Source organism: Hyperolius riggenbachi, chromosome 12 (genome assembly GCF_040937935.1).
Source record: "Hyperolius riggenbachi isolate aHypRig1 chromosome 12, aHypRig1.pri, whole genome shotgun sequence".
Classification (NCBI taxonomy): Eukaryota; Metazoa; Chordata; class Amphibia; order Anura; family Hyperoliidae; genus Hyperolius; species Hyperolius riggenbachi.
Window position 1 is genome coordinate 48,822,584 of NC_090657.1, and position 12,990 is coordinate 48,835,573.

The 12,990-nt window shown below is 46.9% G+C and overlaps 1 protein-coding gene across 2 annotated transcripts in view; it reads right to left on the reverse strand.

Moving 5' to 3' along the window:
• Positions 1–3,068: 3,068 nt before the first annotated feature.
• Positions 3,069–12,990, reverse strand: part of LOC137542281 (vasoactive intestinal polypeptide receptor-like) — a 188,147-nt gene continuing 178,225 nt past the window's right edge. For both annotated transcript variants that reach the window (XM_068264077.1, XM_068264078.1), the window contains 3 exons: positions 12,262–12,391; positions 11,722–11,763; positions 3,069–3,399 (listed from right to left, as the gene is read on the reverse strand). In XM_068264077.1, the coding sequence (XP_068120178.1) occupies positions 3,307–3,399; positions 11,722–11,763; positions 12,262–12,391 (265 nt within the window). In that variant the 3' untranslated portion in view covers positions 3,069–3,306. The remainder of the gene's footprint in view (positions 3,400–11,721; positions 11,764–12,261; positions 12,392–12,990) is intronic.

The window sequence follows — 12,990 nt, forward strand, 5'->3', positions numbered from 1 at the left end:
GCACTGTAATCTTCTTTAATTAAAGACAAAATATAAACATTTTCCACATAATTTCTTTATTTGAAAGGTATTTACACATCAGAAAAAATGGATAGGGAAAGTTTATCAGTTTTACATGTAGTAAAAGTAACAATCTGTTTTATCTCTCTTTGGACCAGATTTCCTCAGTGCCGGTAAAACTGCTGTGGGTTGGTAGCGCAGGGCAATATTGCCGGCACTAATGCCAGCAGAGCGCCGTGCGTTGTGTAATTAGCATGACCCACAGTACAGGAGTAATGCGAGCATTGCTATGGTAACGCACATTTGTTACTTGCGTATCCATGCACCGTGAGTCGCGATAATTGTGCAGTACTCGGCTCTAGGGATGCTCTTTCGGATTCCACAGAATTAAAATGTAGTCATTTCTGATAGGAAATCAGTTTTCTGCACTCAGTAATTTTAGCTCAATCACAGATCTCGGAAGCATTTGACCAACCAGACAACGCAGAACAAACTTGGAATTGTTTGGCCAACCAGAGAATGCAAATGACCAAAAAAGACTTGTCCTAAATTGTATTTCCATGGAAATACCACATTACCGCAACTCGGTAATTTTAGCCCAATCACAGAACTCAGAAGCATTGGACCCATCAGAGAATGCAGAGTCAACTTGGAAGTATTTGGCCAATCAGACAATGCAAAAAATGACGAAAAAAAAGACTCCTCAGAAATCAGAACTCGGAAATCGAAACTGGGATATCGGAACTTGGAAATGCGCAGAAACAGTCATTTGCATTGGTGGAAATTGGAATTTTCACGGAATTTCTGACTATCCCTACTCTGCTGCCATTAGTACCAGTAATATTGCCATGTGTTGCCTGAACATGTCAGTCTTACCAGTGCTACACCACCTGTCTGCCATACCTACAGCTAGGCATGCCAGGGGCTGCATTCAGCAGCTGATTGCAGACTCTCCGCCCACTTGTACATAATCTGATATGGATGGAACATCCCAGGGACTCTTTCAATGCCACAGGTGTCAAACACGAGGCCTTTGGGGCCGAATGCAGCCCTTCATAACACTTTATGTGGCCCTCGAGAATTTCAAATGAGCCTTATTATCTGAGGTAAAAGAACAACAGCATACTGCCTTCCCATCCAGTTTCAGCCAGGATGTAGCAATAACCCACAAGACATCTCCCCCTCCAATGGGGCTCCCTCCTGGGATCTAATCCTCTCAAACCCCTTGTGGCTTGTTCACACCTTCCACCCAACAACATCTTCTGCACATAGCAGAGTGTAATATTTACCTACTCCAGTGATGCATTGTGTCTCTTCTGTTCTTCCTGGAAGTCACACGCTCTATACTGCATACCAGGGCCGTGCAGAGGGTCCTTAAGTGGGGGGTGCTCAAATTTTAAAACGTGGCCTCCCCCCCCCCCCCCCCCTTCACACACACACAAACACACACATACATTCGGTCACAGAAGAGCTGGCTGCATTCACTGGTGTGGAGTCAGTCGGACCTGTCACCGGTGGCTGCATGCCCCCCCCTCCTTGTTTCTTGCTAAGAGGTACTGGTTGTCATGTGGGTGCTGCATGCAGATGCTGGGTGCCGTGTGGATTCTGGGTGTGGGTACAAAGTGTCATGTGGGTTTTGGCTATGGTTGGGTATCAAGTGTCATGCAGGTGTTGATTGCAAGTACTTAGTGCCATGTGAGATCTGGGTGCATGTACTGCATGTCATGTGGGTGCTGGGTGCAGGTACTGGGTGTGACATGGGTGTGAATACTTGGTGCCATGCCTGCACTGGGTGCTGGCTATGGGTGGGCTTTGGACTTAACATGGGTTTTAAATGTGGGTACTGGTTAAATGAGTGCTTGGTGCAGATAGTGGGGGCCATGTGAAGGCTGTGTGCAGGTGTGAGTATTGGGTGCAATGTCAGGCCTGGTTGCCGATACTTGGTGTCATGTGAGTGTGAGTACTGGGTGCCAGCTATGGGGGGGAGGGGTGGATGTTGGGAGAAATAGAGGTCAGTGTGGGTGCTTCAGGAAGGGGAAGTCATTGGGGGTGCTGGGGGAGGGAGAAGTCAGTTTAGGTGCTGGAGGAGGTCACTATGGGTGCTGCTGGGGACAAGAAGGGTGTTGCTGGGGGAGGGAAAACTTAATGTGGGTGCTGGGGGAGGGAGGGGTCAGTGTGGGTGCTGGAGGAGGCAGGATCACTGCAGTGCAATTTCTGGGGAAGGAGAGCTCAATATGGACTTTAGGTGAAGGGAGAGGTCACTGTGGATGCTGAGGGAGGGAGAGGTCACTGCTGTCAGAGAAACACTATTTTACCAGCATCCACACAGCTTTGGGAATGGTTACACTAGGATTCCTGTATGGCACCTCTTTACTTCAAAGTGTCCCAGATGGGGAGGAGCTTCCCACGGGTGTGGATGGGCTTCCAATGGGAAGGGGATGGGCTTATCACGGCCAGAGGCGGAGCTTCGTTTTTACAGCCAAAGGGGCTTTTTTGAAGGGAATTTAAAAATGGGGGGTGGTTGGGCACCAAGAGCCCCCCCCCCCCCTTCCCTCTGCACATGCCTGCTGCATACTCCTTTTCAAGATCCCATGACATGCCTCAGGAGCCAGAGGTGCACAGCATAGAGCGTGTGACTGTCAGGAGGACCAGAGGAGACCCAAAGAAGCATGGGAGCAGGCAAATATTAAACTGCTCCACTGCACTACTCTGTAGAAGGGTGAGGAGTGGGACCCCATCGTCGCTACAGTTACACCACTTAGTTTGAGCCTTTTCAATAAATGTTAAATCCTGCTAAAAACAATTTGGCTCACGGCTACATATTGGCCCCTTACACAATTGAGTTTGACACCCCTGTTCAACACCGTTGGTTACATTGAATCATGTGATGCTGAAAACGAAGTTGGAGTGGAGAACGTAATGGGATTGACTACTTTACTGACATTCACATTATGCAGGTCAGTCTTGGCTCATCCCTGAATAATACTAACATACGCTCATAGAATTGGTGCAGAGGAGGGCAGTGGAAATAGCAAATGCTGTTATTATGGCTAATGATAAACATACCCTAAAATGTAATATTTTATTCAATTTTCATCTCCCAGAGAACTCGGTGGCTTTTATGAGATGCTTTGGAGATGTTATGCAAACCATTTACTGTAGATACAAAGAGTATAAGAGACTTCTTTAGTACTTGTCCATCATGTCTGTACGAGACAGCAAACCTCTCAAGATACTGGAACCCTATTGTGCTTTCCCACAATGCACCTCTCTTTGTATTCCGATCGTGGTGGTGGCAGTGACAGGTTATGCTGTGAAGTCCTGTGTCACCAGATTAAACACGTTGCTTTCCAGTGAGCTCTGCCACTTGCCCCAGTGCCGGTGAATTTCAGCTTGAACCTGTAACGATAATAAAAGATAAAAGTAGGTCTCAATGAGCCAGCTGTAATTTTTAATTTCTCAAGGTCTGGAACCTTATGGTAAGAAATATACATTTCTAAGATGACAACTCTAGTGAAAAACAATGCTATATACAAAGTAACAATAGCGACTTGATCTAGATACTAAACAGTAATCTATGCCACTAAGCTTACCAAAAAGGAGAGAATCACAATCAGGTCAGTAGTGAGTAAAAGTGAAAGAAGTGCCAGGGGTGGATACCTACCTCGGGAGGGGGAAGCCTCTGGTACCTAAAGAGGCTTCCCCCATCCTTCTTAGCAGAGGAGGTCCAATGGTGGGACCCCTGAAAGTCTGCTTGTCAGCCAGAGGCGTAGCTGTGGGGGGCAAGGAAGCATGTGTATCCAGACGCAGCATCTGGGGGTGGGGCACTGTTACAGTTGTTAAGTTACCAATGCCTCCCTGTGATAGATGCAGGAAGGATCAGATCTTTTCCCCTGCTCCGTCTTCTTTCTGCCCACTCCCTGCCCACTCGATGTCTCCCTCCAGCCCTTTTCTCCTCACCGATGGAAAGTGGGCTGGCAGGAGGTGGAGAGTGGGAGGTGAGCAGGAGGAGGAAGCAGGGGAGAAGATCTGATCCTTCCTGCTTCTTCAAATTTGACAACATTTTTGATTTTTATTTTGCCGTGGGCACCCTGTGGGAGACAGAGGTGGAGGATGGCACAGCAGCAGCAGCATAAGCAGAGAAGCAAGAAAGGAGTGTGTCTGCTGAGTGCCACCTCCTCCCTTCTGCAGTGCAAGTCAAAAGAAAAACTGCTGTTCTCCTGCCTCCTCCCTCCTAACTCACTGTCAGACTCCTCACACAGCACAACAAGCTGCTTTTCCCCAATGATGACCTCTTCACCCCACTCTCCTCTGGCTTCTCCTCCTATTCTGACTGCATGCTGTTAGCATACCCCCCAACCGTCCCGTTTTCGTCGGGATTCTCCCGATTTGGGGGGGCCCTCCCGCTGTCCCGGGCCCCCCCTCTCGAATCCCGACGGCTGGCAGAGAATAGAGGTGGAAAAACTGATCGAGGCTCCAGCCGCAGTACTGAGGGATGCGGGAGCCCGGCTTCAATACTTCCTCCCTCCCTCCCTCTGTGAATGCCCCCTAATGTATGTCCGTGTGCCCCCCTCTCCTCCCCTCCCTATAGGCAGAGTGAGCGCAGCGGAGCGGGCAGTCGGGTCCTCTTACCGCTGGCTGATGCACGCGTACTGTCTCTGGCATCCGACCTCCATGTGCTTCCTGTTTACTATGACGTCACAGGAAGCACATGGAGGTCGGATGCCAGAGACAGTACGCGTGCATCAGCCAGCGGTAAGAGGACCCGACTGCCCGCTCCGCTGCGCTCACTCTGCCTATAGGGAGGGGAGGAGAGGGGGGCACACGGACATACATTTGGGGGCATTCACAGAGGGAGGGAGGGAGGAAGTATTGAAGCCGGGCTCCCGCATCCCTCAGTACCGCGGCTGGAGCCTCGATCAGTTTTTCCGCCTCCATTCTCTGTCCAGGCGCCCCCCCCCCCCCACCTAAAAGTGGCACCCTCCTCCCCACCCACGGTGACGGGCATTCTCCCCCCCTCCACTGACAACCCCTCTAATTAATCACATAAGGGGACACTCGGGGCACATTAGGAGGGAGGGAGGGAGAAGCTTAATAGCGTCCATGCGGCATCTATGCCGCATACGCATCCCCGGGCTGGTGCCTCAATCGGGTTTTCTTTCCCCTCCCTCGGCCACCCTCACCACCCTCCTCCCCCTCCCACTGGCACCCTCCCTTTCGGGAGTAATTAATTCAAAATTTTTAATTAAAAAAAAAATTAAAAAAATTAGTGGGCGTGACTAGGGGGTTGGGGGCGTGGCCTAAGTGTCCCGCTTTCGACACTTAAAATGTTGGGAGGTATGCTGTTAGTGTAACCACAGTACGAAAAATGTTGCCCCTGTAATATCTGCACCTAATGCAAATATTTCACATTGCTTCATGAGAGAACCTGCCCTGCTGCCACTTTCTTTAACCCTTCTCCCATCTTAAAATCATGAGGAGGAGCCAAAGCTTGCCTAGGGCCTTATTTTGTCTTAATCCATCTCTGTGTGTATGTGCTGAACTCTGCTGCATGTATCAGTGTGCCATCCCGAACAGCTCCCGCACTTCTGCCTTCTCTCACACTGCTGCTTTTTACTATCATAAGTCAAAAGTGGGAACAAGTAATAAGTGGGATCAGATTATGCCGAGCTGATGCAGGAGTCTGATGAGTGAGTTTGTTACTGTTGGGAGGGAGGCAGATTGTCCAGGGGGCACCACATAGAAGCTCTGCCTGACACTTGCGGGTTGTGCAGGCTATGTCAGGTGCAGCTCTGTGCTGGCAGCAGTAAAAGGGAAGGTATGGGTAGTGCGAATGGCGTGCATAAAAAAGGGCGCCGTGAAAAAAGGGCCCCACTTATTAATAAATTTAGCCCCAGGTATTAACGAAATTTGATACAGAGTACCATCGTTCGCAAGCTTTATTAACGATAATTACTGTTGCAAAAAACAAAAGAGATATAATAACGAATAAATATTAACGTTAAATGTCATTGCATTCTTCGTCAATACTGCTTAACCCGACCCTACACTTACACAGAACCCTTCCCTGGTGGTGTCTAAAACGAACCACTCCCCTAGCGGCGCCTAACACTAACCACCCTCCCCCCTCCGGTGGTGCCTAACCACCCCCTGGTGATGCATAACCCTAACCACCACCACTGGTGTTGCCTCAAACTAACCGCCGCCTAGGTGGTGCCTAACCCTAACCACTCCCCCTAGGTGGTGTCTAACCCTAACCACTACCCCTAGGTGGTGTCTAACCCTAACCACTCCCCCTAGGTGGTGTCTAACCCTAACCACTACCCGTAGGTGGTGTCTAACCCTAACCACTCCCCCTAGGTGGTGTCTAACCCTAACCACTACCCCTAGGTGGTGCCTAACCCTAACCACTCCCCCTAGGTGGTGTCTAACCCTAACCACTCCCCCTAGGTGGTGTCTAACCCTAACCACTCCCTCTGCAGAAACACCCTTTTACATATATTAACGATAATACCTTTGAAAACGTAAAATCTGTATTTATTAACAAAATAATATGATAAAAACTATAACGTTGTAAACTTCTAAAATGATAACTACCTCAAAAACGATAATGTTCTAATGTTATTAACCACATTTTTCGCGGCGCCTTTTTTTCTGCTTTTTTCACTGTATTAACGATAATAGCATTAAAGTCTATGGCGGCACCTTTTTCGGCCACCCTCAGCCGACGCCCTTTTTTTCCTGCTACCTGCGAATCTTTTGTTGATATTTTATGGATGTGAGAGTTTGCAATGCACTAACACACGAAGGAAGGAAATGAGAAGAGGAAACGGTGATTGCACTACAGACAATGATGGAAACTTTTTTTTTGCTGCTGCCAACTTTCCATGCTAAGATTTGGTTTTATTCTATCTCTCTGCTGTTAAAGAGACTCCGTAACAAAAATGTCATCCTGTTTTTTATCATCCTACAAGTTCCAAAAGCTATTCTAATGTGTTCTGGCTTACTGCAGCACGTTCTACTATCACCATCTCTGTAATAAATCAACTTATCCTCTCTTGTCATACTTGTCAGCCTGTGTCTGGAAGGCTGCCAAGTTCTTCAGTGTTATGGTTCTGTGATGCATCTCCCCCCTCCAGGCCCCTCTCTGCACGCTGCCTGTGTATTATTTAGATTAGGACAGCTTCTCTCTTATCTTTTACAAGCTGGATAAATCCTCCTCTGAGCTGGCTGGGCTTTCACATACTGAGGAATTACATACAGGCAGAGCTGTCTGCACTCTGCGGGAAGAAACAGCCTGACACTTCAGTGGAAGATAGCTGCAGGGGGAAAGAAACACACAAATGATCTCTTGAGATTCAAAAGGAAGGGGGTATACAGCCTGCTTGTGTATGGATGTATTTTCTATGTGTGGACATACTGTACATCAACCTACTTCCTGTTTTGGTGGCCATTTTGTTTGTTTATAAACAAACTTTTTAAAACCGTTTTTAACCACTTTTAATGCGGCGAGGAGCGGCGAAATTGTGACAGAGGGTAATAGGAGATGTCCCCTAACGCACTGGTATGTTTACTTTTGTGCGATTTTAACAATACAGATTCTCTTTAAAGGGAACCTTAACTGAAGCTAAAAGCAAGAGTTTCACTTACCTGGTGCTTCGACCAGCCCCCCACAGCCGTCCTGTGCCCGTGCCAGTCCTCTACGATCCTCCGTTCTCTCGCCGTGGCTTAGTTTTGTTATACACTGACTGGGAGTTGTCAGGCCACTGGATCTGTGCAGCCCTCGCCACAGTGTAAGCCACAGCAGGAGAACGGAGGATCGGACTGGCACGGGTACAGGGCGGCTGCGGGGGGCTGGTCGAAGCCCCAGGTAAGTGATACTCTTGCTTTTAACTTCAGATAAGGTTCCCTTTAATAAGCACTTGCCATTTTTGCATCAGCAAAGTAAATCATGTGTATCTCTGCTTACCTTTAGGGGCGTAGCAATAGCCATAGCAGCCACAGCAGCTGATATGGGGCCTTGGAGCATAGGGGCCCAGAAGGTACTTAATGTATTTACTATTTTTGTGTTTCTCCACCCTCTATCTCTGTGCCCATGAACTGTGTGCAGTGTTAATTGCATGAAAGAGTCATTTTGGGTCCTGCTCAGGGTCCCTTTAAAAATAATTTTTATTAAAATTGCACATTCAATGAATCCTGTTGCAACAAAAAGTTTTAATTACTTGCCTTTTTCCTTCAACCCACTCTCTGAACCCTGTGCTGGCTTCTGATGCATAGGCCCCAACCCCATCTGTCAGCAGTCATGCTAACAAATGACCTTGCCACAGCTTTCTACAGGTAATCCAAAACAGTGAATGAACACGGATTAAAGGGAAGGTCCAAGCAAAAAAAAAAAATGAGATTTACTTACCTGGGGCTTCTACCAGCCCCATGTAGCCATCCTGTGCCCTTGTAGTCACTCACTGCTGCTCCAGTCCCCCGCTGGCAGCTTTCTGACCTCGGAGGTCAGGGCCAAATTGCGTACATTTTTACACATTCCCGCTAGTGCAGGAACATTAACACATACATTTTTACGCGTTAGTGGTGAAACACGTGAATTTTTTTGTTCCTGCACTAGCTGGAATGCGTAAAAATGTATGCAATGTGGCCCTGACCTCCGAGGTCAGAAAGCTGCCAGCGGGGGACTGGAGCAGCAGTGAGTGACTACAAGGGCACAGGATGGCTACATGGGGCTGGTAGAAGCCCCAGGTAAGTGAATCTCATTTTTTTTTTTTTTGCTTGAACCTTCCCTTTAAGGAGTCAAGCACTAAAACATACAGATGGCCACATCCCAGGAAGTAAAGCTGTACTCAAGATTGAGCCGTTGACCAGAAGTGATATGACAAGGTTAATCAGGAGCATCACACATTGATTTTGGGAGGGAAGTACCGTATAACAGACCACTGTAAAATGGAGCAGGACAAAGAAAGTGCCACTACTTTCCAAGAAACTGAAAGGTGCAACATTCATGAGACTCCATGCAATTTATTAGCACAAAAACACATCAGGAAATACTGTCTGATATCCCCTGAGGAAGCCCCTCATTGGGATGAACCATGTAGGGAATTTATTTAGGTGTTCTTGTTGCACCAGAGTGTCTCTTTGGATATGCCTGCTTACTATTTTAGTGTTTCTAGTGCACCTTGTGCACCACCATTATGGGCCATATGCAATTCCATTTTTCTCCTGAGTTTTCTACGTTTTTTAAACCACCAGCAAGCAAGAACATACTCAAAATAATATTGATAGTACTTTTTCACCAATGTTTTGAATATTTTTCAGTTGCAAAGTGTTGACATTTTTTTTAAGTAGAAGATGAAAAATGATCTCCTAGGAGAAAACTCAGGAGAAAAAGTTAATTGCATAGGGGCCTATGTGCTTGTTTTGATGCATATTGCTTGTCTAGTATAGTCCATGTACCTCCCACCTGATTGATAGGTTTTTGACCTTATATTTAATAATTTCTTTGTTTTAGGGAGGTTCCCTTATATATTGCAGTAAGATGCTAAGGAATAAAGAGGGAACCATTTCTTACAGGGATTTTACCAAAACAACGTAAAGAGGAACTGTAGTGAAAATAACATAATGGATACCACTGTTTATTTTTTACAATACTCACTTATAAATTGTTCAATCAGGGTTTGCTCATTGTAAAATCTATCCTCTCTCTGATTTACATACTGAAATCTATGAGGCTGCTTTCACAGTGGGACGTTACAGGCGCACGTTAGAGCAGCCTGTAACGCACCCCAACGCACAGCAATGAAAAATCAATGGTCTGTTCACAGTGCCCACGTTGCGTTACACAGTAACGCTTCATGTCAAGACAACGTACTGCATGCAGTACTTTATACGCGACTAAGCCGCGTTAGACTGTTTGCACATGCTCAGTACAGGTGTTTCTTTTTAATTTAGGGGCGGAGAGGAGGCGAGGAGAGGCCGCTACGTAGCCAGGCACATGGCTACTTGCTATTCACTGCACTTGCAGTGTTTACTCTTTGGAACAGCCGCTGATTGGCTGGCGGGACCACGTGATGCGGTGAGCTCCGCTCACGTGGTCTCTGCAGTGCCTCAGACAGAGCAGGCGCACCAAGAGCTGCTTGTAACGTGGCTCTTGGTAGCGCCCTGCTCCAACACCACCAGGCGTTGCGTTAGGGGCACGTTATGTGCCCTATAACGTCCCCTAAACGCAACGTCCTGGGGTGTAAGTAGCCTCACTGGTGGTGACATCTTTAGTTCTGCCAGATGATCTGCAAGGAATGTTCATTACTTACTGAGAGTTCTATACACAGATGGAGACATTGCTTGCTTGGCAGTTGGAAAAAGCTTTTATTTCCCACAATGCAATGAGATTGACAAACCGCAAGCTGTCAGGACCATGGTCATGACATCACACTGTGGGAGGGTTTTCAACACAATATCAGCTATCCTGATGATCTATACGAGAAAAGGTAAAGATTTCTCGTGGGAAATGGGGTATCAGCTACTGAGTGGAATGAAGTTCAATCCTGGCTTAAAGTTCCACCTTAGAGACTCGTTTCCACTGGTGGCGATCCAGCCCGATTTCATGCATATGAATCCGAAATCGCTACCTAGTGAATTCAATAGGCTGCTTCTGAATTTGAATGTGTGAAAGAAAAAATGAAAATGTGCTTCAGAATTTCGGACAAGGCATCTGAATCCCTATAGTCGTGCACAGAGCAGGGACAAGGTCCTCCAGAACCCAAGGCTGAGACACCAAAGTGCGCCCCTCCATCCCTGCCACCCCAGCTGTCACACACTGATTGCTATTAGACTAAGAGGGCCACAGGGCCCAAAACCTCCCCAACACCTTAATATCTAGTTATCTGGCTTGCAGTCACTGCTATGTATCCCCTTTTCTTATTTCTCTCTGCTTCATACACAATTAGGAATGACAGCTGAGTGAATTCTGCGCCCCCTCCTACACTGCGCCCTGAGGCTGGAGCCTCTCCAGCCTATGCCTCGGCCCGGCCCTGGTCGTGCATGGCATGGCTACCAGGACTTGGATACATAATTGTGCAGCACAAGTGCCAGCACCGATCACGGAGATGGACGCCCGACACTAGTGTAAATCCAGCCTGAGGCCTGGAACCCAGTGGAGTGTTTTCTGGCGATTTTGGTAGCGATTTTACAAAGTGTACGTTTTTTTTTTCATTAGCGATTTGCCAGTGCTTCAATACTTTAAAGAAGTAAAGAAGAAGTTTTAAGGATCGGCACCAGATAACACGGTGACAGATGAGGGTATGCGGTGTAGGTAGCCGTGTCTCCAGATCCAGACAAGCAATGTAGCACAGTAGAAGGAGAAAAGACTCCGGGCATGTCTCGCTTCTTCAGAGGAAATTTTGCCTCTAAAGAAGCGAGTCATAGACTTGCAAAACAGCTATTAGGCCAGCTGGATCTCTGGATGTGCTTCTATACTTTACATTGAAGCACAAACGCTCCCAAAATGCTACATGTCCTACGATTGTGATTTGACTAATCACAATTGCTACTGTGTGGAATTTGTTACATTTATTTACATTGGCAGAGCTTTGAGGGAAATCGCTGGTGATTTAAAGCGATCCCTAAACACTCAAAAAAGCGCTCTAGTGGGTTCCAGCCCTAAGTGTATGATGTGTGTGGTTGATGGATGAGATGGGATGATAGAACAACGGTACTCACATCTCCATTGAGAAAGCAGTATAGCAAAGCTACTATGAAGCCCTGGTGGAAAGAAAGATAAAAGTATATAAATAGGCAACCATGTTCTAAAATATAGATTCATTCATAGAGATTATTACACGTTTGGATATTGGAGCCCATATATTTCAAGAAATTGCTACTTTTGTATTGTTCTTGTTAAACAGTGACGTTTACTATAAATCATCAGGACCCCTAGTGAAACTTTAATCGGGCCCACCAATGTTTACAGCTTTTCCGTTGCCTCCCCATGGTGACCCTCACAGCTTGGGGGTCTACCTTACAAGGGTCATAAAGTGCAACACTTATCTTCACACCAATAACAAGTGTAGCCACAAAAACACCCGATCTGAAGGATGGACCCCTTTATCAGAGAGAGTGAAGTATTAGTTGGGCCCCCCTTACAGCTCTGGGCCCCCCGTGGTCGTAGGGGCTGCTCTCCTGTAGTTATGGTCCTGCTGCTAACCCCATTGGTCATCTAGTATCTGTTCATACTGAAGAATACAAAAATAAAAGACTCACTTGATTTGATCCAAGAACAAGTTCAAAGTACAATCTGGCCCAAATTCCAACATGTTCAGGAAATAAAGCAAAGACCACGTAATGAATTCCAAACAATGGTATCAGGAGAAGGGTGGATTTGGCGAGCCTCCTGAGAAAGACAATAGGCTACGGATTACATTTACAATCACACATCCTGGCCTCTCTCCCCAGGCCTTGGATCCCATAGCAGTCTCTATGGCAGTTCCTACACCACTAAGTAATATGACCTGGCTAGAGGAGTGCCTACCTTCCATTAAATACTAAAAAGTGGGATTGAAAATTCATGCATTCCCTGTGCAAGGGTTGATGGTACCCATGTTACACCCGGCCCATTGAGATAATTGAGAAAAAGGTTTACAAGGGTGATGGACAGCATGGGCTATAATCCCTTCCAGAAGAAATTGAAAGACGCACCAGAGCCCCTCCTCCCTGAAAAAAAACCTGTCATTCTTTTTTCTCTATTGAAATAGGGGGCGGGGACACGTGCCAGAAGTCAGCTGATTCGGGGACAGTTTTGAGGGAGAAGACAGTGCAGACAATTACCCGTTATACTCAAGTATACAAATGGTACACTATAGAACAAATAAAACCACTTGGCACTCAGATCCAGTTCGTAGGGGCAGAGGGTGAGTTCTGCACTTGCAACTGATTCATTAGCCTCTCCACCTTTTCAAAACACCCATGCAATGACATATGACTTAAAGGGAC